This window comes from Dromaius novaehollandiae, chromosome 16 (genome assembly GCF_036370855.1).
Source record: "Dromaius novaehollandiae isolate bDroNov1 chromosome 16, bDroNov1.hap1, whole genome shotgun sequence".
NCBI lineage: Eukaryota > Metazoa > Chordata > Aves > Casuariiformes > Dromaiidae > Dromaius > Dromaius novaehollandiae.
The window spans coordinates 12,890,038-12,913,699 of NC_088113.1; the positions used below are offsets into that span (position 1 = coordinate 12,890,038).

At 37.5% G+C, this 23,662-nt stretch overlaps 2 protein-coding genes and 1 long non-coding RNA gene across 4 annotated transcripts in view; 2 read left to right on the top strand and 1 right to left on the bottom strand.

Annotated features, from left to right (window-relative positions):
• Nucleotides 1-23,662, top strand: part of LOC112982877 (uncharacterized) — a 33,312-nt gene that overhangs the window by 5,366 nt on the left and 4,284 nt on the right. The window contains exon 3 of one of the 2 annotated variants that reach the window (XR_010391906.1): nucleotides 22,071-22,200. The exons of the other annotated variant lie outside the window; for it this stretch is intronic. This is a non-coding gene — a long non-coding RNA (uncharacterized LOC112982877). The remainder of the gene's footprint in view (nucleotides 1-22,070; nucleotides 22,201-23,662) is intronic. 2 annotated transcript variants of the gene reach the window in all.
• Nucleotides 5,512-17,937, bottom strand: DPM1 (dolichyl-phosphate mannosyltransferase subunit 1, catalytic). Its single transcript, XM_026099576.2, has 9 exons — nucleotides 17,758-17,937; nucleotides 17,028-17,127; nucleotides 14,763-14,796; nucleotides 12,880-12,956; nucleotides 12,748-12,773; nucleotides 11,111-11,206; nucleotides 9,471-9,539; nucleotides 9,089-9,203; nucleotides 5,512-5,896 (listed from the first exon to the last, which is right to left on the bottom strand). The coding sequence occupies exons 1-9, from the start codon at nucleotides 17,862-17,864 to the stop codon at nucleotides 5,792-5,794; spliced, it is 729 nt and encodes a 242-aa protein (XP_025955361.1). The 5' UTR covers nucleotides 17,865-17,937; the 3' UTR covers nucleotides 5,512-5,791.
• Nucleotides 17,978-20,798, top strand: MOCS3 (molybdenum cofactor synthesis 3). The gene has a single exon (XM_026099623.2). It carries the CDS (start codon nucleotides 18,044-18,046, stop codon nucleotides 19,451-19,453), a length of 1,410 nt encoding a protein of 469 aa, XP_025955408.2. The 5' UTR covers nucleotides 17,978-18,043; the 3' UTR covers nucleotides 19,454-20,798.

Below are 23,662 nucleotides of genomic sequence, written 5' to 3' on the forward strand. Positions count from 1 at the left end.
TAGATGTTAAGAATTTATTTTCTAAACAACTTAAAATGTCAACGTCAGTTGTCAGCAAAAAAAGATTTGCAAAGCCAGCAGATGGAGTAAAAGAACATTTCATTTTTGCAGCATCTAAAAGTAGTTGGATGTTTGTAGGTCTTTATTTAAAAAACAAAACAAAACTGAAGCCAACTCCCTCCACCCTCAGATAAGATAACTCTCTACCCCTGAGACCCAAAACAGAGATCTTCGAATCTCATTTTGATACTGATTTCACATTCAGTCACTTCAGTTGGATATGTTAACGGGGAAACTGCATAAAATGGCCTTGGTTGTCGGAAATGGGTATTCTAGCTTCAGTATCATAATGATCTAGGTCAGAGGGGTTAAACTGCTTGACCTTGTGAGTTATATACCAAAAGCTTTGTATGACTGGGAGTAGCAAAATCCATATCTCAGGATATGGATCCATTTTGCAGAAATGCAGGGCTTTGGAAGGTGTCGGGGTGCAAGGTGACCCACAGCTGCTCACAGTCCAGCTGCCATGCGGTATGGTTGGTCAGGTGGTAAATCTTGGGACGACAGGCAGTATCGACTTCAGCAGCCCCCAGTAACATCTTTCATCTCACAGCTGGGGCTTCAGGCCGCCTGGTAAAAAGCTTCATGCTGCATGGCCAGCGTTGAGTCATTCAGCACAGCTCCGACTAGGGATGCGTGTTCAGAATTACTCAAAAACTACATAGAGCGCAAGTACCTCACTTAGGTCAAGGATAGTCTTACGGCATGTTATGCAAAACCCCAGGCTTAACTCCACAAACACATACTTCTGTAACTTCAAGTTTGCTGGGACTATGTGCCTGAAGTTTAGCTCACGCTTTGACTGTTCCACTGGATTCAAGTCCACAACTAAGCCTGCTGCGTAAGTCTTTTCACCCATCACACTGAATCCCTCGTCCACAGTTAAAGAACAGGAGCTCTCTTTCCCAGAGTCTTGTCTGTCTGCCAGTGGAAGTAATCAGTTTGCTTTTCAGGGGAAACTGAATGTTACTGGTGCAAAATGCGAGTTATCTTTTTCCCTTTCTTCATTAAGCATGCCCAACCAAGTGTATCTATGATATATTCTGATTTAAGCCAGGAAGGAATTAAAGCTCCTGTTCTTGCCAAATGACTGAGTGCTTGCAGGCACAGATTCCTAAGAAATTATAATAAAGAAAGTATAATACATTAGCAGAGTATTTCTGCATTCATTGGAAATGAATATGGATGTAATTTAGTAAAGCTGATGTATGTGTAACTGTAAAATCAAGGACATAAAATGAAAACTTCCCTGTAAATTTCAATTCAGTGTTTTGTGGTGGCCAAAAAAAGGCAAATGGAATATTGCAATGGTATTAAGAAGGAAACTGAAAACTAAACTGCCACTGTATAAATCTCTAATATACCAATATTTAAGACACTGTATGGAGTTCTAGGCACCTGATCTCTAAAGAATATAGCAGAACTGTATTCTGCTACTGACATTTTGAGAATAGCAAGGTATGGAGTGGCTTCTGTCTGAGGAAATAAGAAAAACGGGACAGAGTATGATGAGGGGATAAAAAATAATATATAGGAAAAGGGAAATAGCAAACAAGTAGGGAAATTTTTAGACAATTGATTTAAAATAAATAAAAGAAAAATACTTCACATAATACATATATTAAATTGTTGAACTCATTTCTACAAGATATTGTAGAGGCCAAAGCTATAAATGGGTTCAAAAAGCAATCAGATAAATCCATAGAAAGGAGGGACACCATTAAAAGGTCCAGACCTTCTTGATGTCTGGCTCTTGCTGACTGTTGGTGTATTTGAGGAAAGATCATACTAGCCCTGTTTCTTACTTGCTTTCCTTCTGCATCCATCGTTGAGCACTGTAAGAGACAGTATGGCCATTCTTACATAACTTCCTTCTTTCATTATAAGCTGTTCTTTCCTTACAATACATATTCATTTAAAATTCTAGTTGTATGCAAAGAGTTTATATAGTTGGTCTTCAAATACAAAGAGGCTTGTTTAAAAGAAGTTGACAATAAATTCAAGTAACTCAGAGAGTTTATATTAATAAATAAAAACTCAAAAATAGTTTAAATAGCACTTAATGAAGGCTATTTCATCCCATTTGGTAAAGGATACTAGCTTTATCAAAAGAAGTACATCTATTAGAGCTCTGAGCACTGGTTACAATATTACTGTATTTTTTTTAATGAACTGTCACAGCCATGCATGCAAGAGAAAGGGTCAGAGAGAAAATTCAATTTTGAGCTTGTTTTTGCAGGATTTCTTACATAGAGAACACACTGAGTGCTGGTAAGGCTCTGTGATGCAGGATCTAAGTTCTCAAATACAGAGAATACATTAGAATCACCTATATTTTTGGTCACTTTAATGGAGAAACTGATTGGAAAGAAAGTACTGCAGTCTGAGACATGGGGAAGGATGAAGGGAGAGGTTATTTAGACCACTTTTGGGGCAAGATTCTGAGTTTTTAATGAACATTAACAGCAGGCTATTTTATGAGTCTCCATCCTACATATGCATTGCAGGGGTTCAATATACAAATAGGAACTACTTCTGAAGTTCAAGCTTTTAAAACTTGCTGAAAAGGAACTTTTGAAATTGTGTTTAACATCCACTTTGTTGTCTGCAGCCCAATCCTCTTTTTTTGAAGAATATAAACACTCTTTTGGAAGAAAAAAACAGATGGTTTCAAAGATATATATTGTGACCTACCACATTTCTAATGCAGCAATGTAATATCTGTGAAAGAAATTTTTAAATAAATGGAAATTACCTAGAAATATCTTAGCATACGCAAAACCCCAAACAAAAATGATTTTACCTCACTTGCTCAATCTTTATTCCTTGAATTTTCTTGTTGTTTATTTTTTTTCAGACTCTTGTTTGGGCTAAACAGGACATTCAGTTAATGTAAAAAATTTGAAAAGTATTTTTAATGATGTTCTTCACCATTAAAGACATTTTTCATACGTCATGAAGAAACAATAAAGGGTACAAACAATTACTATTTAAGTAAAAGCAGCTGGGTTTGTTTGTGTCATGCAATCTGGTCGGCCCTTCTTACTTTCCAAGATTTAGCAGCAGGGCCTCAAAAATAAATCTTTCATTACTAAGATTTAATTGTGATAATTCTTCAAAAGAGCTAAGCATCTCTTCATTATAAAGTTGTTGATGATGTAATCTGATGGCTTCAAAAAAGCTGTTTGTTCATGAACTTCATAGCTTAACTATCTCAGTAAAACTAAAACTAGTATCTTGGTGAACAGTAGTGAGATTCACTTGGTTCCCCGAGTCCGAGGAAACACATTTTGTGTAGGTCTCCGTTGTTAGAAGTAGGGATGGAATTTGCCCACTAAGTCAGGGAACGCCTGTACAGCTACTCTGCAACCAGCAGGTCAGCAATGACCCTTTTAACTCCGCTTCTTTTCACTTGATCCATATATTACTAGTTCTTTTCAGCAGCGCTTTCTACAAGTAGCTTGGTGTAGGCTATTGAAATCAGTTTCCCTCTTGTGATTTTTGTCTTATTTCAAGAAGTACTGTAGAATGCCTCTTCCTACATACATCCTGATGCCATGAAGCATTTATTTTAGTTTCTTTATAGCTATAGTTTCTTTTATATTTTTCTTACTGATAGCTTAAATACCATTACATTTAAGCATAGTAAGAAACATTATCTATCTAAAAACTGAATATAGCCCTGTCATGCTTCAAACATGCTCATACTGGAGCATGCAAAATAGGCCAAGTATTGTGATACATTTACACGTAAAAGCATCTTACTTCCACAGACAATCTCATAAGTGAAGATGATTTCCTAGATAATTTCCTAGATAATTTCCACAGGAAAACTGAAAAAAAAACCCCGAACCCTCAACCTAGACATCTACAACTTCTAAAAGGTAAACTCTAACATGCAGCAATTAGAGCACAAATAATAACAGACTTTAATTTTATATGGTGTTAAATAAAAGTTTGAGAAAAACGTGCTCCTGTTGAGGCCAATTATGTATTCTAGCAAATGTTTTTCAGCAGTTTGAAAATTTGAATAAACTTTTAAAAACCTCAGTACTTGGTAATTAAAAGCTGTATACCTATTTTCAACTTAAAATGTCAATTTTAGCCATGAATCCTCCCAATGAATCATAAATAGATGAAACCTATTCACTGGAGATTTCAGTGGGCATTTAGACCTGGAGATTTATTTCTGCATATATTATTAGATCAGATTATAATTTAATTTGGTGCAGGCTAAAGAGATGAAAATAATTTGCTGGAAAAGTACACGCAAATGTCACAAAATGTATGGTTAAGTCTCTGTAATCCAGTTACAGGTAGATTCAAAACCTAAAGCTGCACTTGGTATTATTTTAAAGCAAATTAAATACTCTGAGTACTAAAAAAGGGAGAAAACTATATCAGATTCTGTACAACTTCACTAAAAAACAATGGAAATATCCCTAATTAAAATAGCCCACTAGACAGTAGGATTTTGTTTTAAAGCTCTGGGGTTTTTTTGTCACTGACAGGGATAAATTTTTGTAAATAACTACCTGAAATATTAATTTATATTTTATCAACAGCTTTTCTAGAATTTTTTTTTTAATATTAAGTGTCTCTAGTGTACTAAAAGGAATGCAAACAAATAAAAGCCGAGTAGAGTTAATTGTTGTTTAATACATTTGTTGTTTCTTCTCTCCCAACATTAGTTTTCTGAGATACAGATATTCACAGAACTACCCTCCCTCTCTCCCCCAAGATGAGGATGAAGCCACTATCAGGATAATTACATCCTTCTGCTTCCTTCCCCTTTCCCCAAATGCTTATTTGATTGCAAGGTTTTCATAATTTCCAAGTTCTGACTGATAATATCAAACAGGGAGACAAAAAATAGCATTATATTGTTCATATGTCTTTCATCAGGATCAGGTATAGATTTTACATTGCAAACTGTATGTTTGACAAAGTTCTTAGATGTTTTTGGAGAGAGGTGAATTGGGCCTTTTATCACACTAAAGTTGGGTGGGAAGTTCTCCTCCTGTTTTGTATATTCTAAATATTTTTAGATTCTAAAGAAAATAGGAAAAGAAGATCATCTGTATGTAGTCACAAAAAAATCCCATAGAATTATTCCACACATGTATCTGTTTCTTTAAAAAAGATTATTACATCATTGCAGTCTAGGATCAAAGCATAAATCACTGTACTCATCTGTACTGCCTCTTAAACTGCACAAGCTTTTATCATTTTTGCAGAAATACGTCTGTGTTTTATATATGCTTTAAGATACATGTATATATTTGTTCAGGAAAGAAAGGGAACTAACTGGTATATACATATTGAAAATACTATCTGCAAACCACAGTACAAAGATAAAACTAATTCTGTATTTTTTTGTCCTTGCTTTTCCTTACTTCAAAATGATCTTTAACTCCTGCTGAATAGTGATTCATTTCTAAATGCAAAAGATCATTTAGGTCTATTTGTGTTCTTTATTAAGTTTTTTTAAACAAAAATAGCATAAAGCATTATTCTTTATTTTGACTAGTTTAACATACAGTTCATTTATTTTGAAAGGAGTATTCTGTGATACAATGTCTTTGCTCTATTATTGTTGATCCATTTAATTGTTAGTTTGCAGTGAGTCTTCTGGTAACCAGGCAAATTATCAAGCTTCTGCTACAATATATTAAAAACTACACAGATCTTAGAAAATGTTTTTCTAAAAAAGTCAGTTTAGGATAAACTATCATGTTGTAGCAAACAAGGTCAAGAGTCCCTTTAAGAAGGAGACTATTTCATTGCCTCCCAGTTTAGATTCTCCATAGACACGGTCCACAAATGAAATAGGAACCTGTTGAAACAAGCAAAACTATTTTAAGATTCAAGACCTAAATAATCAGAAATTCTGTAAACAGAAGCAGTCTTTGAACTTGGCATATTTAGAAGGGGAAGAGGGCAAGCACCAGATTTGCTTCCTTTGTCTCTATTCTCCTGACCACTTGCTTTAACGATGCCCCATAGCTAGAAATCATTGAGAGTATTTGCTTTATCACCTCTAAAGATGACCTAAAGGCATTACTGAGTGGCCGGATAATACACCAATCTGAATAAAGTATTCTCAATAGTAGCATAAGTGCACTAAAAGCCCGGGGGCTCAAAATTAACCTTCATCTATTTCTTCTTTAGCTAAATTCAATACTTTTGAGTCAATGCCTCAAGAAGGCAAAATGTCCTTGGTCACCACGAAAAAGCATTTTGCTCAACCTCACCACTGGCTAGAAAACACATCTGAATATGGCAGTTAATGCATGTGCATGTTTTACAAGTTATACCTACTTTTGTTGGTCTTCAACCTTTTTATAGATTATTTATAGGATAAAAGATAATCTAAAACATTAATTTTGATTTCCTTATGTACTCATACTGTCCAGATTCACTCACTGCTCATAAAATGTTTGAAACATACTGCTTTTCAGTAACTTGAACAAATACTTTAGCAGCTCACTCTGCCTATACTATATTAGAATATTCAAGAATTTCAGTGTATGTTTGTGTGTGAAATTAAGGCACTTCAGGGACTAGAATTTTAAAAAAACCCACATTTGCAAAAGTCATTAAAAATTGGCTGAGCATTTTGCTGGAAGTTTCAATCAGAAATCAGCTGGCAAGTGGAACACATAAGAACACCACACCCTTGCAACTGTGCCAGGACTGAGGATTTCTCACAACTCTAAGCAGATCGGTCTATGGTAGAAGAGAAGCCAGGGCATTTGGCAACAAGAAAATACCTAGAAAGGCATGCAGATAGACTTAACAATGCCTCTGGCTTTCTTAGGAGGATCCCCAAAAGCACCCTAACAGCTACGGAGAGCTGATCTAAGGGGCATGGACAGAAATCACTGAAGACACAGACAGTGCAGGAGGCCAGAGGTGACATTTTCTGACTAGTGATAAATGAATGGTTTATATCTAATCTGGTAAAAGGTATCCAGTCTTCCCCAGTACTGGAATTAACCCCTTGTGTAGCTGCTGCACTTTGCCCTTCTTGCATAAGAGATTGTATCATTAGTCTTAAAAGAGGCATTTTCAGCCTTATGTCAGAAGAAGTGTATTCCATGCACTGTTACATTTCACATATGGTACATAAGTACAGCATACAATACTGTTCAGATATAGCTTGTTTCAGTTCATCTCATCACCCAGTTGTTTCTTTTAGATTGGCAGGTCTCAACAACCTTCATTTTCAGCATTTCTTAAGAAATACTTTATAGTTAGACTGTATTTACACTTTAAATCTGCATAAAAACTCCTCTTCTGCGAGTAGAGTTACAAAAGCAGCACTGGCACATCGTGAATTAGATTTGTATGCATGAATGTTTCTGGAACTTCAGTATTATCATTTTGGTAATTATAAAATAGCTAAGAATCAAAACTATTGATCAGGACCCACAATACCAATGGACTTAAACATAATGGAAAACTGTCCTGCCCCAGGAAGTTACAATATAGAGACAGTAAGTGGAAAAGTAAAAAGAAAGAATACAGCAGTCTCATATATAGGTACATGTCAGCAGTCTGAGCACTGTCAAGTTTGTTACAGATATTGCAGAGGAAATCTTAAAGGCAAGAGTGAACCAAAATAATGAAGCACCTTTTCAGATTTTGGAGATAACTCTTGCCACATATGAGAAACCAAGAGAGAAAGCAATAAGGTGCTTACTTGGGAATGTTACAGATGAGTTGTGGAAGACAGCATAACTGACCCATTACAGAACAGAGGTGATGTCTCAGCAGTGAGTGGGAGACAATCAGCTTAGTGAAGATCAAGCCTGTCAGGTTTTGAACCTGAAGACAAGTATCTTGTATTTGATGCTATACAGCCAGATAAGGCATGCAAAGAAAGGAGTGGTGGGATCAAATAACAGGCAGAAAAAAATTATTCACGGCAGCACCCTGAAGAGATGTGAGCAAGACAAGATTGCATTTTTCATTTTAAAGCCGGAGAAGTGGATTTACTGTTTTCAGAATGTATGATAAATAAAAACTCTTTCTTCCCAGGTTTCAGTATCTGGATAAATAGACAGGTGAGGATTTAATTCAGCAGTGTTAAAAAAGCAAAACATGGATGCAGTTGGATGTGAAGGGCAGAAAAATTTAAGGTTAAACCCAAGCTACAGGCAGGATAGTGATGTTGCCCCAGGAGCAAAAAGGATAGAAGAGCTTGCTTTATTGTGTAGAGATATTCTACCCAGTGTTGATATAGAAATGTTATAATAAGGTTTACAGAAAGAAATACTAGCAACAGAGTTCTCTGGCAATTCAGTCATGAAAATGATAATGAAGAACTGTTTCTGAGATTTGTCTGTAAAGAGAATTCCAGTGAATCATCTTTAAAGACAACAGCAAGAACAATTCATTGAAATCTAATTCCAGTGAATCATCTTTAAAGACACCAGCAAGAACAATTCAATGAAATCTGAAGGGCAGCAATCAGACTGCAGGGAGTATAGGATAGAACTACTGTTTGGAGTTCTTTAATGACTATATTCATATTCAAAGAGCTTAGAAGTGGAAAGGTGTGTTAGCTGGCAAGTTGGGGAAGAACAAGGAAATGAATGAGAGAGGACAGAATAAATCAGAAATAGAGTCAGGTTGCTGGAGACAGTGGAATGATTTGAAAAGAACTAACTAGAGATGTCTGTACAGTAAGGGGTAAAAAAAAGGCTCACAGCAGGTTCATGGTATATTTTGACTTTTTCTTCTTCCTTTGAAAAGCCTGGTAGAATCTTATGCAGCTAAAGATGTAACAACAGGAAGAGGGAAGGATCCGAGAAGCATATTAGACATGGGGAATAAGTAACTGGAATTGTAGATTTGTCATTCAGCTAAGTTGGAAGAAGTGGAGTTCAACATGTGTAATTTCTTGAAATTGCTTTGAAAATCCTGCTTCCCCTTGGAAGTGGTCAGAATTTTCTAGGCTTCCAGTAATCTGCATGTACATTTAAATGAAAACACAATACACTTATCAATACTTTTACTGTACCTCTCCAATAGTATATCCTAACTGTCTAGCCCGAACAATCATCTCCATCTGGAAGACGTATCCTTTAGAAACACATTTTTCCATTAGTTTCTGTAAGACTTCTTTTTTGTATAACCTGTAAATGATTACAAAGAAATTGAAACCTGTGGCATAATTTTTGAACTTCAGAGATCAAGATAGTATGTGTAGGAATCTTACTGTAATCACTTACTCATATCATTACTTTAAACAACAGTTCTTGCAATTTAATCTACGATTTCTTACCCCCACCTAAAACAAATTTTGTAGTCCACAGTAAAGAAGGTCTGCTCTTATTCTGTTTTTTTGTTTAACAGTTTCTTGATCTCTGATAAGCTTTATGCCTTGCAAACCAGATCCATACCTGAAACTCCCAGTTAAGTCAGATGCACCTGGTCTCAGCAAAACCTGAGTTAGAAAATTGGCACCACGACTGTGAAAGGAAACACGAACATCAGAATTACTCAGTACACAATTCGAAGGATCAAGCAGTTTCTGGAAAATAAGTAATTATCATCATACTACCCAAAAAAGAAATCTTTTATGGTTTATTATGAAATGATTATATCCCTAATATGTTCCCACTACTAGATTCGATTCATGAATATTCATCTTAAAGGCAAACCCCAACATTTTGTTTTGCAAAAGTAGATAATTACATAATTACTGAACTTCTCTGTGAAGAAAAAGAAAAGTGATTCTTAGAAAACAAATTTACAATTTGGTTCCTTATGGCAGAATACTCAGTACAACTACACATTGTATTACAATACAAATGAAATACATTTGGCAAAAGTCAAACATTTTCCTTCTGACCAACATTCACTGTAAGGGGAGAAAAAAAAATGCATCTTGGACAAACATTAGACTTGGATTTAGAAGATCTAGGTCCCATTTTGGTTTAGGGTGCTTCTACAGAATGGTGAGGATAAGCTTTACTGATATTTTTGTGAGACTGAAAAGCCAGGCATGAATCTTGCGGAGGACTATGTAATATACTGATACGATGTGCAAGTGTTTCACATGGTAGGGTGTGATATAAAAGGATTTCTCTGTAATGTCCATTTAGATCTCCTCTTCCCCCTTTTAGTTTTTTGAGGGGGCGTATATTCTATTTAGATTCACAAAAAGAAAAGCACTTACTCTAGCCATTAAAAAAGGGAGAAATCTAAATACAATCTCTGTGATACCATCTCCACATCAAACTGATAAAACAGCATATGCTTCTAATTCTTTTCAGTAACAAAAATATCAGCATTATTTTATGCCTATTCTCTTAAATCAGGTGTAAGAGAGAAAGATTTTATGCAGAAGAAACTTGCTGATTACCTCCTCACAGCTGTAAGTGCCTGTAAACCTGAGATGCCAGACTCATATGCTTATATAAACTTGACATAACGTTTTGTCTCTCTGCTTTTGAGTGAAACCTTTCCCTGCTGCTCATTGAAAATGTTTTCCAGCAAAGTCTAAGTAATGATTAATTGAGATTGATGATGCCAGGTAATTCTTAATTCGTGACAAATCATAGTGTCAACAAAGGGGTATTGCAAGTGATTTACTGCTGAGAGAAAAGACCATTACAACTTTTAAATCTAACAAAATGTGTCTTTAAACTTGGGAAAAGTGTCATAGTCTCAGCTCATATTCTTTTTATGATGAAGCCAAAGACCTGTCCCAAACTGATGCAGTGCAGATTTGCCCGCTGTTACACCCAATTTCACCAAACTGGTCATAACGTTAAGTTATTTCTTGATGTTTCTTTAACTGAAGAATTTGCAAATCTTTCACTGCAACCAGTAATTCTATTATTTAGTATAGTTTTGCAGTAACAAATACTACTCACTAAAGACTTTCTTCAGCTCACACAGAATGGCAATTCAGATGCCTGTAACAGTCCTGGAGGTGGACTGATGGCATCGTGATTTATTGTTTGAGTCTGCACTTGAAAGCCTTGAAAATTTCTAAACAACAAATTTATGTGCAAACAACTAGAAAAATACTAACCTGATTAATTTTCTTTTCAAATCCCAGCCATATACTCCTCCATTTCCTTTATATCTTGTTCCAGATACAATATCAAAATTGCCTTCTTTTTGCTTTCTGTAAGAAGTTGGTTTTATTGGAACAAAAAACAGAAGGAATAATTGTACAAAGTTAGTACAAATTGCAAAACAAGAACAATCATTGCATTAGTAGAAAATCTGTATTGTACAAACCTTTAAACAAGTAAGTAAAGAAGAAGGAAGGAAGGCAATAGTTATGATGGTTATAAGCATCATGCATTTAAAAAACTGTACATTCCTCTCTTCTTATAAAGAACTATTTCAGAGTGTCTTATGATTTTCTTTTACCAACTATGTCATAGAATTTCAAAGACTGCTTCATAAATAATTTATATAGACCTGCTTATGTATTTTTAAAGCCAGAAAACCAATCTCTCTAGTATAAAAGAAAGGATAACTTTAAATATGGATTTAAATATTTAATTTACACAAACTCATAGTAATGAAAAATAATAAGCCTGGAACTATCCTTAGTCTACACCATGCCTAACTGCTGCAGAACCTTACCTGAAAATTTTAGATCTCCAGTGCTACTTAGCAAGAAAGTTGAAAATTATGCAGACTGCTATCCTTAGCCTCCAAGGTAATTGAAACAAATTGATTGTTTCTCACAAATTGAAATGTTACAGGGAGAGAAAGGCAAGAGATAGAAAGGAGAGAAATATTTAATCACTAAGCAAGGACTTTGTACTATCCTGTAGTTATATACTTATATTATCTTTAACATTAATTACCTTAATGCTAAACTAGAATTTTTTAATCAATTATTTGAGTACAATCTGGCTTGAGTCTTGAATCTGTTAACTTAAGTGATGACTGCATACGTACTTCTGTCTTTAAGATACTAATATGGTGCTCTTCAATGTTAATTAAATAACCTTAAAGTACTGTCTTACTTTTTAAATAACTGCATTTGAAGCTTCACATGTCTTATTTTTCACTTATTCCATAGAAAAATCTTTACATCTTAAAAATAAAGAAATGTGTAGTTGTGTTTTCAACGGCTAGCCCTGTAGAAATCAAGTCTGTCCCTCTTTTGCATCACTGTCCACTAGAAAAACCCTCAAACTAAATTCCACGTTCACTTATACCTGTGAAATCTCCTTGATTTCAATTAGTTTGCAAAATACTTTAAACACATTGGCTTACAGAGACAAATCCAACCCGTTTTTCAATCTTAGAAATTAGCAGGAATAAAAAGCACTTTAGAAAAAATATTTTCTTTACTTATTCACTCAATATCCCTACATGCATGCATGAAGGGGCCATTAGGATTAGAAGATGCCATTTATATATATGCTTTTGAAAGCAGAACAACCATTAAAGGAAGAAGAGAAGTACTTTGGCACACATACTGTTGGCTTCTTTAAACTTGGGAAACTTAGCTCAAATTAGGCACTAATATGTTCTGGATTATTTTGGGACAAATCTAACGAGGTCCAATAACTTTATTTGAATTCTTGCCTTGCTAGTTTTCTTACTGCAGTTAAATAGCTATACAATAATATAAAGCTTTCAAATATTACTACAAAATGATAAATGCCCAGAAGTCATTCTTAGATTGGAATTGGCACCCACCTGATAAACTCCGCAATAAATTTTGGCTGAAATAGAAGGAAAACAGATGAGAAAAGAGAAGTGGGAGGAAAAAAATCAATGAAAGATTAATTATAACAGTTTAAAAATACAATACATAAAATACAGACGTACATGGTGAGAAAGATCAGCATCCATAATAACAATAAAATTCCCAGTGGCGTGCTTCATTCCATGAATATAAGCAGTGCCTAATGAAAACAGTATAGAAATAATTTCCATCACTATTTTAACATATACAATCTTCTAGCCAGTCTTCACTTATATTTGAAAATCTGTAAATTATACTAGAACAGGATTAGCTAAATACGTCTACTTTTAAAATGATATATCAGTTGTCAAACATAAAATTACTTTTCCTTTCCCCTATAATTTCAGCACTAGATTATATAAATGTAAACCTTGGCAAGCCCTACTGCAATAGAAATAACCAGAGAAACATGACTTAATAAATGGGTCACTATTTGAAATAACATTTTCAGTAGTGCCATAGGCAGTTAAGAGCCAAATAAAACTGGGAATAGGACATAGGCAACAAAATACTGTCCATAAATAATGGCCAAAATTAACATGTCCATAATGTTAATGGACATCATGAAAAAATTGCTTTCTAGACTCAAGATTTACTATTAGTAGCATTAAGTATTTTGGTTTGTTCTCCTTGATACCATGAATGACATTGTGGCACCTAATCTGGAAAGTGTCTTTCTTTCTTACTTTAGCTTTTGTTCTGTTCTGTTCCTCTCATATGAACTGGCGTAGCTATCTTGAAAGAGTTGGAACGCGTTTTGCTATTACAATTTTCCTCAATAATGCCAATTTCTGTTTCAAGTCATGCTGTTCAAAGACAACACTGCTTCCAGAAACACCACAGCAGCATAACAGAGATTAAAAACTGCCATATACTCCTCCCTAATTCAAATTATTTTAGAGTCTTTCTGTTAACTTTATAAGGAATAGATGGCACTGAAAACAAAGTACTTGCAAATGATGTTGTTAGCAGGCATTGACTCAGAAAATTAAACTCTTAGTTAACGAACAACCTGTCTTTCCTTTTCTCCCACATTTTTTTGCAAAATTAAATACTATGAGTGTCAAAAATCCATGCATTGTGTATGATTAGTAGATATGGTGCATAAAAAAAATTAGATTTAGTCAGTCTGAATCAGTAACACTGGTCTTAAATTAGGACAAAGGATCAAAAGTAAGGTCATGATAAAACTCAGAGAGAGAGATGTAAGCTTTTTAGAATGTCTTAGACAAATGACAGATGCAGAAAAAATATAGAAATGTGAATTTAAATAGACAATTAAATATCAATATTAGAATATCATTCCTGTTTAGTGGACTGGCACATAATATAGTTAATCATTTCCTGCGGAGAAGGTAGTTACCTGCAGTACTCAGTGTAAAAGACACCTTGAATATTTTACTGGCACATGGAAGTGGGAGTGGCCAAGATATTTAGTAAGGAAGGCAGACACTGATTTCCAATAAATGAAGCAAGATATTGCAGTTTATCATTTTCTTCATTTCCATCATAAGAGAGGTCTAATTTTTTGTGGTCTAATTTTGCATATAGGTAGATTTCACAGAAAGCACCACTGTCTTCTCTGTGTCAGTGCCTTCTCCACACAAAAACAGCAGTTACCATTGCAGAAGTTACACGTTGTCTAAATCTAGGCCCCTGATTCTGTTATCAGTATGGGGGAAGGGGGAAGGGGGAAGAAAGGCGGCATGATGTTAACAGGAAAGCATAGTTGTACAGAATCACAGTGACCGCAATATGCAGATTTGAAGTTGTGGGAAACTTGTTATAAATTCACTGTGATTTGCGTGTGTGTGGTTTTTAAGTTTGTTTGCTTATAAAAATTTGATGAAAACATATTTCTAATTGTGGGCTTTACTACGATTCTTCTGGAACTTTATGCACTAATATCAAACAAAGAATACAATTGTTTTTGTAAACTACAAACTAGAAGTTACTAAGTACTTACCCAGGCCCAGCTTTTTTGCTCGAGGTCTTAGAAGCTGCAGGATATAGTAAAATATACATATATTACTTACAGTACAGTTTTTAATTACTTTTTGTGACTTTCTATACTGTCAAGGTATAAAAATACTTTAAAAGATGCTTTTTATTTTTAAGTATCTAGATAATGCATACAAACAAGTTTATCTGCCAAATACAGGAGCAGTAAAACCATTACATTAAATAGGAATTTAATCAAATCATATTAGAAACAAATTCCTTTTAAGCTTTACTTAATAGTGCTGCAAAAAACCAAAAAACAAAAAAACCACCATCTCAATAGCTGAAAGATTTCGCATATTCCACTATCTGAAATACACAGTTATAAATCTGAGCAAAGGTCTCCCTGCCATCCTTACTTTTAAGGAATGAAAAACACTGTCGGTAAATATTTTATGAAGCTCCCCAAAGTGATTTAACATGTTTTTAGTACTGTATATAAATTTCAAGATTTTCATGTGCATACAGATGTAACACAGCTGAATAACTACCATATAAAAATATTATTAATCTTTCAGAATAGGAGTGACCCAAGCCTTAAACCTGTGCCAAGTACCCCCAGTTCCTACCAGGCCAGATGGAACTTGGACAGCTCAGCATCAAACAGAACTATGCTCCTATGCCAAGTTGTGTGTGTGTGTGAGGGGGACCACTGCCACCAAAAGAGGAATCTAGCTTTAGATCATTATGACTGTAATTTAAATTTTAATTCTTCCCAAAGTGTCTTTGATAAAAGTCTGTGCATATTCAGCATTTGGAAAAGACAGAGTGGATATTTCAATCTAAATAAATAATAATTAAAAAAAAATCTTTGCTTCTTCTTCAGAAGCATATTTTTAGACTTCTTACTTTTAATTAGCTAGTTTTGATGCATTATCAAATCATAATTACTGCAATGAAAGTCTGGGAAGGACAAGGACATGAAAGAGTTAGTAATCATTAATGCTTCTACTGATTTGTCATTTTGGTTTCTGTTCCCCTCTCCCCATAGATTTTTCTTTAATAGTCATATTTGAATATTTATTAAAAAATGGTTTGATTCCTCCTCTACTTCCTTGAATATGCTGGTCTCTTATTAAGTTAACTACATACCATGTTGAGTAAGTATAATTTAGTAAGAACCTCATGAAGTTATTTAAATGCAGACCTCTGAGCACAAATGAGAGCAATGATTTTGCTTACTACCTATAGGTAATTTCAGGAAAGAAGGAAAATTGACCTCATGAGAAATCATATCTGATTTTTTTCAGACTTCTGCAATAATATTGCTGTGGGCTACATGTTGTCCTGTGCCTACATGTAATTGCACTTAAGTGTGCTAGACTCTACAACGCTGCCAGGGTTGGTACACAGATTAGATTGCAAAATTAAGCCCTTAAGCAGCAAGGAAAGTTTAGTTAACCATCTTAAACTTCCCTATTACTAGTGCCATTAAAAAGATAAAGACTCCAAAACTTTGTATCTACATTGTTCCTTAAAGTGATCCTTATAAATACTACTTCACAATTCACAAATACTATTTTAAAAACTTACGATTACACAGTAATGGATTAGAAAGAAAAGTCTGACACTGCTTACGGCACAAACCTCTGCCAAACTGAACTTTTGGTTTTCATACTGTTCTGTATGTAATAACACTTTTATTGCCAAAAAGAATAGCTTTAAAGACTCATAAAGAATAAGTAAATGACAGTATCTTGTTATACATTATTATATATTGTATATATGTAATATAATATATAATATTATATATTATATATATTATCTACATTAACATACACAATAGAAAATAATCCTGTTCTTGAGAAGTCCAACCAAACATATTAAAAATAAATCACAAGACCAGACTAGCTTTCATCTTTCTAATTTCCCTTTTCCTACAGCCACAGAAAATGAAATTCAACTTCATCAAAACTTCGTCTTTCCCTCAGGCATGCACACAGTACAATAATAACCACTATTCATTATTCAATACAATACAGCATATGCACAAAGTATTGGAAACATTTTGAAAACATTCATTCATGACTTTTTATTATCTATTTGTAATACTGCTAAGCATCTGCAGGACTATCATAATTTTACATTTGGCTAAAGTGTCATGCAAACCTTAAATAACTTGCCTAAGAGTGTAAAGAAATGCAGTCTAAAAACAAGGGACTCTGGTTCCAGTCCTCTAAAGTACTTTTCGTACAATAAAAATAAAAAGCAAACAAAATGTGCAACTCACTATTTTATCTGATCCATATATCTTTACCAATTGTTCAGCAACTTCCTGTGTCCCATCAGGGCTTCCATCATCTATGACTATAATTTCAAAGTTGTATCCACTGAAATGAGAATTATTTTTAAATGAATACATGGAAAATACAATTTCACTGCCTGTGCCATTTTGTAAGTCATGAAACAGGAGGACAAAATACATCCGCATGGATATGTATTGACCAGTTCTGTAAATAATTTTGTAAAGTTTTCAGATCCCTCAATGCTTCAAAGAAAAGGACTTCTGTAATTGTTTTAAGCCTATTCCTTAACATAATCATCAAGTTCTTCGTGGGGGAATTTTTTTCTGTGGTCCTATAGCAAATTCCCTGCGCTAGCTCTGCCCTGCGACTCCTGCGCTCTCACGCACCGAGCTGGGCGGTAGCGCGGGGGGGAAAGCAGCCGCTTGCCGTGCGAGCCCAGCCCAGCCCAGCCCAGTCCAGCCCAGCCCCGCCCCGCCGCGCCGCCAGCGCTCGGCTCTCCGTCGCTTAGCCCTGCCCGCGCCGGCCTCTCACCGGCGGCCGCGGCGGCACCGGCTCCGCACCGCAGCGCGGCTCCCGAAACACGCGTTACCTCCCCGGCAGGGCCCCGCCATGGAGCCCGGGGGCTCCCGCCCGCCCGCCCGCCGCGGCCTTGCCCTCAGCGGGGCCGGGCCCGGGCCCGGCCTCCCGGCAGCTCCGCGCGGGGCGGCCCGGTACCTCGTCTCGAAGCTGCGCGCCAGCAGCCAGACGACGAGCGGCAGGTTCTCGCGCTCGTTGTACGTGGGCAGCAGCACCGACACCTTGTCGGCGGCACCCGCGGCCATGGCGGCGCCCCGCGACACCCGGAACCGGCGCGGCGAGGGGCGGGGGCGGGGCGGGGCTCGCGGCGGCCAATCCCCGCGCGCGCCTGCGCCGGGCGGCCGGAACCGCTGCCAGCCCCTTCCTCCCACCCCCGGGCGGAAGCGGAAGCGGCAGTGGCGGAGCCGCCCGGTCGCCCGCGGCCATGGCCGGCAGCGCGGAGGCGGCGCGGCTGCGCGTCGAGATCGAGCGGCGGGAGCAGGAGCTGCGTGGGCTGCGCGAGCGGCTGGCCGCCGTGCTGGCGGGGCCGGCCGAGCCCGCCGCCGCCGCGGAGCCCGCCGCGGAGCCCGCCGCCGCCTTCCCCGGCGAGCTGCCGCCTCTGGCGGCGCAGGCCTCGCTGAGCGCCGCCGCCATCCTGCGCTACAGCCGGCAGCTGGTGCTGCCCGAGCTGGGCGTGCGGGGGCAGCTGCGCCTGGCGCGCTGCTCCGTGCTCGTGGTGGGCTGCGGCGGCCTGGGCTGCCCCCTGGCGCAGTACCTGGCCGCGGCCGGCGTCGGCCGCCTGGGGCTGGTGGATCACGACGTGGTGGAGACGAGCAACCTGCACCGGCAGGTGCTGCACGGCGAGGCCGGCCGCGGGCTCCCCAAGGCCGTCTCGGCCGCCGCGGCGCTGCGGCGGCTCAACTCCACGGTGCAGTACGTGCCCTACTGCGGGGCCCTGAGCCCCCGCGGCGCCCTGGAGCTGGTGCGGCAGTACGACGTGGTGGCCGACTGCTCCGACAACGTGCCCACGCGGTACCTGGTGAACGACGCCTGCGTCCTCGCCGGGAAGCCCCTGGTGTCCGGCAGCGCCCTGCGGCTGGAGGGGCAGCTGGTCGTGTACAACTACCGGGGGGGGCCCTGCTACCGCTGTCTCTTCCCCACGCCCCCTCCGCCGGAGACGGTGACGAACTGCGCCGACGGGGGAGTGCTGGGCGTTGTGCCGGGCATCATGGGCTGCATCCAGGCCCTGGAGGTGCTGAAGATAGCTTCGGGAATGGGCTCCTCCTTCGGGCAGTTCATGCTGATGTTCGATGCTCGCGAGGGGAGATTTCGCAACATCAGGTTGAGACCAAAGAGACCAGACTGTGCTGTTTGTGGGGACGAGCCATCCGTCACTTGCCTTCAGGATTATGAAGCATTTTGTGGTTCTTCTGCAACAGACAAATGTAGGACTTTACATCTGCTGTCCAGTAAAGACAGGATATCTGTAGAGGAATACAAAAAAGTGTTGGATGAGCAGATTCCTCATGTGTTGCTAGATGTTCGTCCACAGGTAGAAGTGGATATTTGTCACCTGGTACATGCCGTCCATATTCCTTTGAGTAAATTGGAAGAAAAAAATGAAGAATGTCTGAAATACTTAGAAAAAAGAATTTGTGAAGAAAAGCAGGAAACTAATGGCAAAACAGCTTTTCCTGTATATGTTGTTTGCAAATTAGGAAATGACTCCCAGAAGGCCGTAAGAATTCTGCAGGAGTTACCTGGCAAAGAACTTGGTTCTGTGTTAGCTAAAGATATTAAAGGGGGGCTTATGGCTTGGGCTGCTAAAATTGACCCATCATTTCCTCAGTATTAGCAATTTATATATTGTTGAAAAAGAATTAATACTCACTGTAAATGCCATAGGGTTTCATGTCTGTAATTCCTATATCATATGGATAAATTGGGAGATAGAAATACTGTATTGCTTTTTTTAATGGTAATTTTTGAAAAAAACCATGTATCTTTGTAGGTGCTTTAAATTCTATCTTTATAAAAATGTGAATCCATCAATGGAAATGGAAAGAAACATGTTTCTTGGTTATTATTTCATAGCGAAACTTGGAATAATTACTTAATTGTGCATTTGAAAACTGAGAATTATTCCTGATTAGTAATTATAGTCTTGAGAGTGACAGAGCACCAGAGTTGTGTTGAAAGTTTTTGCTCAGTCTTCTAACTGTCTAACATACAGAAAATTGAAACAGTGCATACTGATAAATTTTGCTGCTAATCTCGAGCTAGTCAGTAGCAGCATTAAGGCTATGATAGGGAATTGCCAAGAAAAAGTTCCTGCTGACAAGACTGTTTTGATCAGCATTTTTTTCTGTCTGTTCTCTGTGGAAGTGTTGTGTATTTACGAAAAAGTGCTCACTATCAGTGGCAAAGTAAAGGTAGTGCTACTGTCATAATGACAGAAGAACTGGAACATAGCCAAAGCCAGACTTCAGATTTTATGGTGTTTCTGTGGTGTGGTGCTATGCTTGGTTGACCCCTGTTTGACTTAGGTAGGCAAATGAAAGCTGAAGGTACAGCTTTAAAGGTACAGGCACAAGAAATTTATGTGTAGTTGACCACATAATACTGGTCACATGGTGATTTTTATACATCTAATTCATCTGAATTGTGGTAGTTATGGTAGTAGCACCCACAGTCTTAAGAAATTGAGTAAAGGATGTGTCTGAGAACAAACAGATTTTATGTAATGTTAATCTTGTGACTTTTATAAAGTTCCAGCTATATTTGAGATACTTTATTGTCTTTCTTATCTATTACAAACTTAAAGCCATCCATCTTTTGCTTGTTGACTGGCAACAAATGTATTCTGCAACTTGTGTAGAGAGAGTGAAGTTAACTATTAATAGGACAAAAGTTTTAGCTCAGAAAGTTTGTAAAACATACAGAAAATACTTCTGTGAAGGTTTGGAAGCTTTCACAGACTGATAGGTGAAGAAGAGGTAAGACAGATAGAAATAGATATGTGGCCTCCCTTCTGCAAGTATGAAGATGTATTTCCTAAATTTTCTTGTTTGTTGTCATAGTTGCATATTCCCCACAGTGCTGCATTATTTTATTAATTGGCATGAAGAGCTATACACTGGTAAATCAGTTCATCTATGGGAACTGAATAAAAAGAGAAATAAACAGCTTCTCAACAGAGAGCTGCCTGAGTCCTTATCACTTATGCATAGTAATTTTCTTTTTATTGTATTAATTAAGGTATGGATTTCTTTTACTTTCTGAGGAGAAAAAACATCACCTGTCATGACTAATCTTAGCATTGTACAAGGGTGAAAAAAAATAGGAGCATTATAATTAATAGTCAAAAAGGCATATTTTAGAATAAATTGGAGAACATCTAAACAGCCTGCTTTATAATAATATGCCGTGCGTCCTAGCAATACTAATCTTAATAATCTCTTGTGAATAAAACAGTTCAGTGAATTTATAAACACACAGTCAATTTTTTTGCCATTTGGAGGACAATGAAAATGTTCAAGGTCATGATTTAGAGTAAGCTTTAATATTTTGTAGTTTATATTGCGAGATTCAAAAGTCAAAGCCTTTAAGGCAGACTGTGGAGGTTTTGTTCAGTCAGCAAATCTGTCTTCTGGTGGGTTTTGGTTGTTGGCAGTTTTAAAATAGGGGGAGTTGTCTGAAATGTGTAACCTGTGTTTTCATTTTTCTCTATTTACTGTAATAGCAAGAAGAGACTTAGAGCGAAATATAAAAGATAATTCCCTAACACTCAACCTCTTTATGCTAAACAATTGGTGGTCTGTCACATGCCCATCTGACCTGAAGGAATGACTCCTCCTCGGTATTTCAAAGCAAGATGAATCTATGAACTTTTCACTGATATTTTCGGGGAGAGGAGGAGCAGAAAGCCTTTCTGATTCCAAATTTGCATGTTATTTCCAGGGACTAGAAATCCAGTATAGAGTCTTTGTTGTAATATTTTAGCAGCAAATGAACACAAACTCCGTGAGAGAAAAAGGAGCTGGCATTGAAGCTTGGCCTGTGTGGGGGGTGTGTGTGTGTGGTTTTTTGTTCTGGAACACATTTATAATTGGACTTCCTGTATCATATTTTGCAAATAGGAAACTGGATTTTTAAATAGTCTTTGTGCTGTATAAAAACAGTTAACACTTCCAGGGTCTGGAGAGTTCTGTGGAAAAACAATGTTAGAGGTGAATGAAATGAAAGTGGACCAAAAAGATAGTAAGATGTCAGAACTGGCAAAAAAAAAAAAAAAAAAAAAAAAAAAAGCAAATGCACCAAAGCAGGCTGACAAGAGATAGATTTGCAAAGATCTTCTCTATTAAAACTATGTTGGGAGAGACCATTCTTGCACACCTGCAGGGGCTGAGACTCTGATTTTTTTTTTTTTTAATAGGAGAACAGCATCTGAAATGCATTTGTTGTCTTTGCAGAGAGATGAATTTGAAAAAGTACAGGGGAGTCTGCAGTTGTATGCAAAACACAGTGGACTACACAGCATGGAGAGAGTTATTCTGAAAACAGGCAACTCAGTTTGATCTTAAAGGAAGGAGCATGCAAAACGTAGGTTTCTTTGGAAAAAGTGTATTCCCTTGCTTGGCTTAGGATAGCAATTAAATTCTTAGCAAACATGAAAACCTCTGCTATATATCTTAGCCAAGGATGGGCTGTGCAATGTTTGTCAGAATTCTGTTCTTTGCATTCTGGGCCTTTTTCTTATTTTGTTGCTCACATGCGTATTGGAATACTGTTGCTTTGGGGTGACAGTATCTCTGCTGAGAACTACAGAAAAGGTTAACTTCTTATTTCCCCTTGTGAACTTGCTGAAATGATACATAAGTCTTCCTTTAAATACAGTCCTCAGGCAGTGCTGGCCTCTTCAGAGATAGTCTGAAAAATCAACGGCCATAACAACCTAGCTAGGCCAAAACGATATTTATTATTGAAAAGTTATCTTTTGCTTTGACTTTCCTTATTTCTTTTATTCTGTAAAACATGTGGTGGTTTCTCTATTTTTTAGGAAGTATAATAGCAAAACTCAGAAATTCTGAGAGAAACAAGTACTCTCTAAATATTGGTGAATGGATTTGTGCCTGAAATCTGATGTTGTGAATGAAGATATACTCCTTTATTCAAGGAACTTAAGTCTAGGTAGTCTAAGGTGCCTTACTAGAAGGGATGAGGTCAGTCAGCAGAGCGTATGTTTGTGTCTTCTCCCCTCACTCATTTGATGTGATGAGGTCGCTTTTTGCTTGTTGGTTAGATTCTTTTTTTAAAATGGCATCCTGGGATGTGGCATAGAACTGGACAGGAAACAGTTTCCTTTTTGATGTTTAGGATGGTAGAAAATGGTTGCATCATCTGCTCTGAATTGCTATGTTTGAATGCCTCATGCATGTAGGTCTATGAGATAGCGTCACAAATCAGGGGCAGAGTAAAGTATCTAAACTGGTTTTGCCCTGGGATCTGGTTATTATTTTAAAGCAAGGCAAAAAAAAGCAGATCTACCTTTCAGGCAAGTCTAAAAGGCACCTGCAAGAACTGACGTTCCCCAATAAGCTTAGATCCTCTTTATTTTGGTGGCAGGAGTCTCTCTCCTACCTGAAAACTCCAGCAAATTCTGCTATGACCTACCATCAAAGCATATAAACTTAAAAACTCAATACAACTATTTGGTATACAGATCTGTATGGGATATGTCCAAAACTAGTTTTCAAGTTTGTATAGCAGAATTTTAGATCTCTTGAATGTATCTTTAATATTATCCTGTTTGTAAGTATAATTTCTAGTGAAAACTGTTCAAAACAAAACTACATACTGGATGCTTAAAATACTGCAAGCATGAGTTTGTCTTTCAATATGAAAGCTCTATGTTGTCCTTTTTAAAACTATGTCAGAGAGAAAAAAATTTTAAGGTTGTTTGCTAGGTGGCACTGCAAGTTTATAAACCAAATCATTCCCTTGGTTATAAAAGATGCAATCCAACCTTAGTGAGGGCTGAGGTTCCTTTATAGAAATGTATTGT

What these genes read in the sequence shown, in the direction of transcription:
- DPM1 (XM_026099576.2), bottom strand. Translation starts at nt 17,864, where the DNA reads ATGGCCGCGGGTGCCGCCGACAAGGTGTCGGTGCTGCTGCCCACGTAC. An exon ending in TATATGGATCAGATAAAATA is followed by an intron (nt 14,797 to 17,027) that starts GTGAGTTGCACA and finishes TATATCCTGCAG; the next exon opens with CTTCTAAGACCTCGAGCAAA. An exon ending in TAGGATATACTATTGGAGAG is followed by an intron (nt 5,897 to 9,088) that starts GTACAGTAAAAG and finishes TTGTTTCAACAG; the next exon opens with GTTCCTATTTCATTTGTGGA.
- MOCS3 (XM_026099623.2), top strand. Translation starts at nt 18,044, where the DNA reads ATGGCCGGCAGCGCGGAGGCGGCGCGGCTGCGCGTCGAGATCGAGCGG.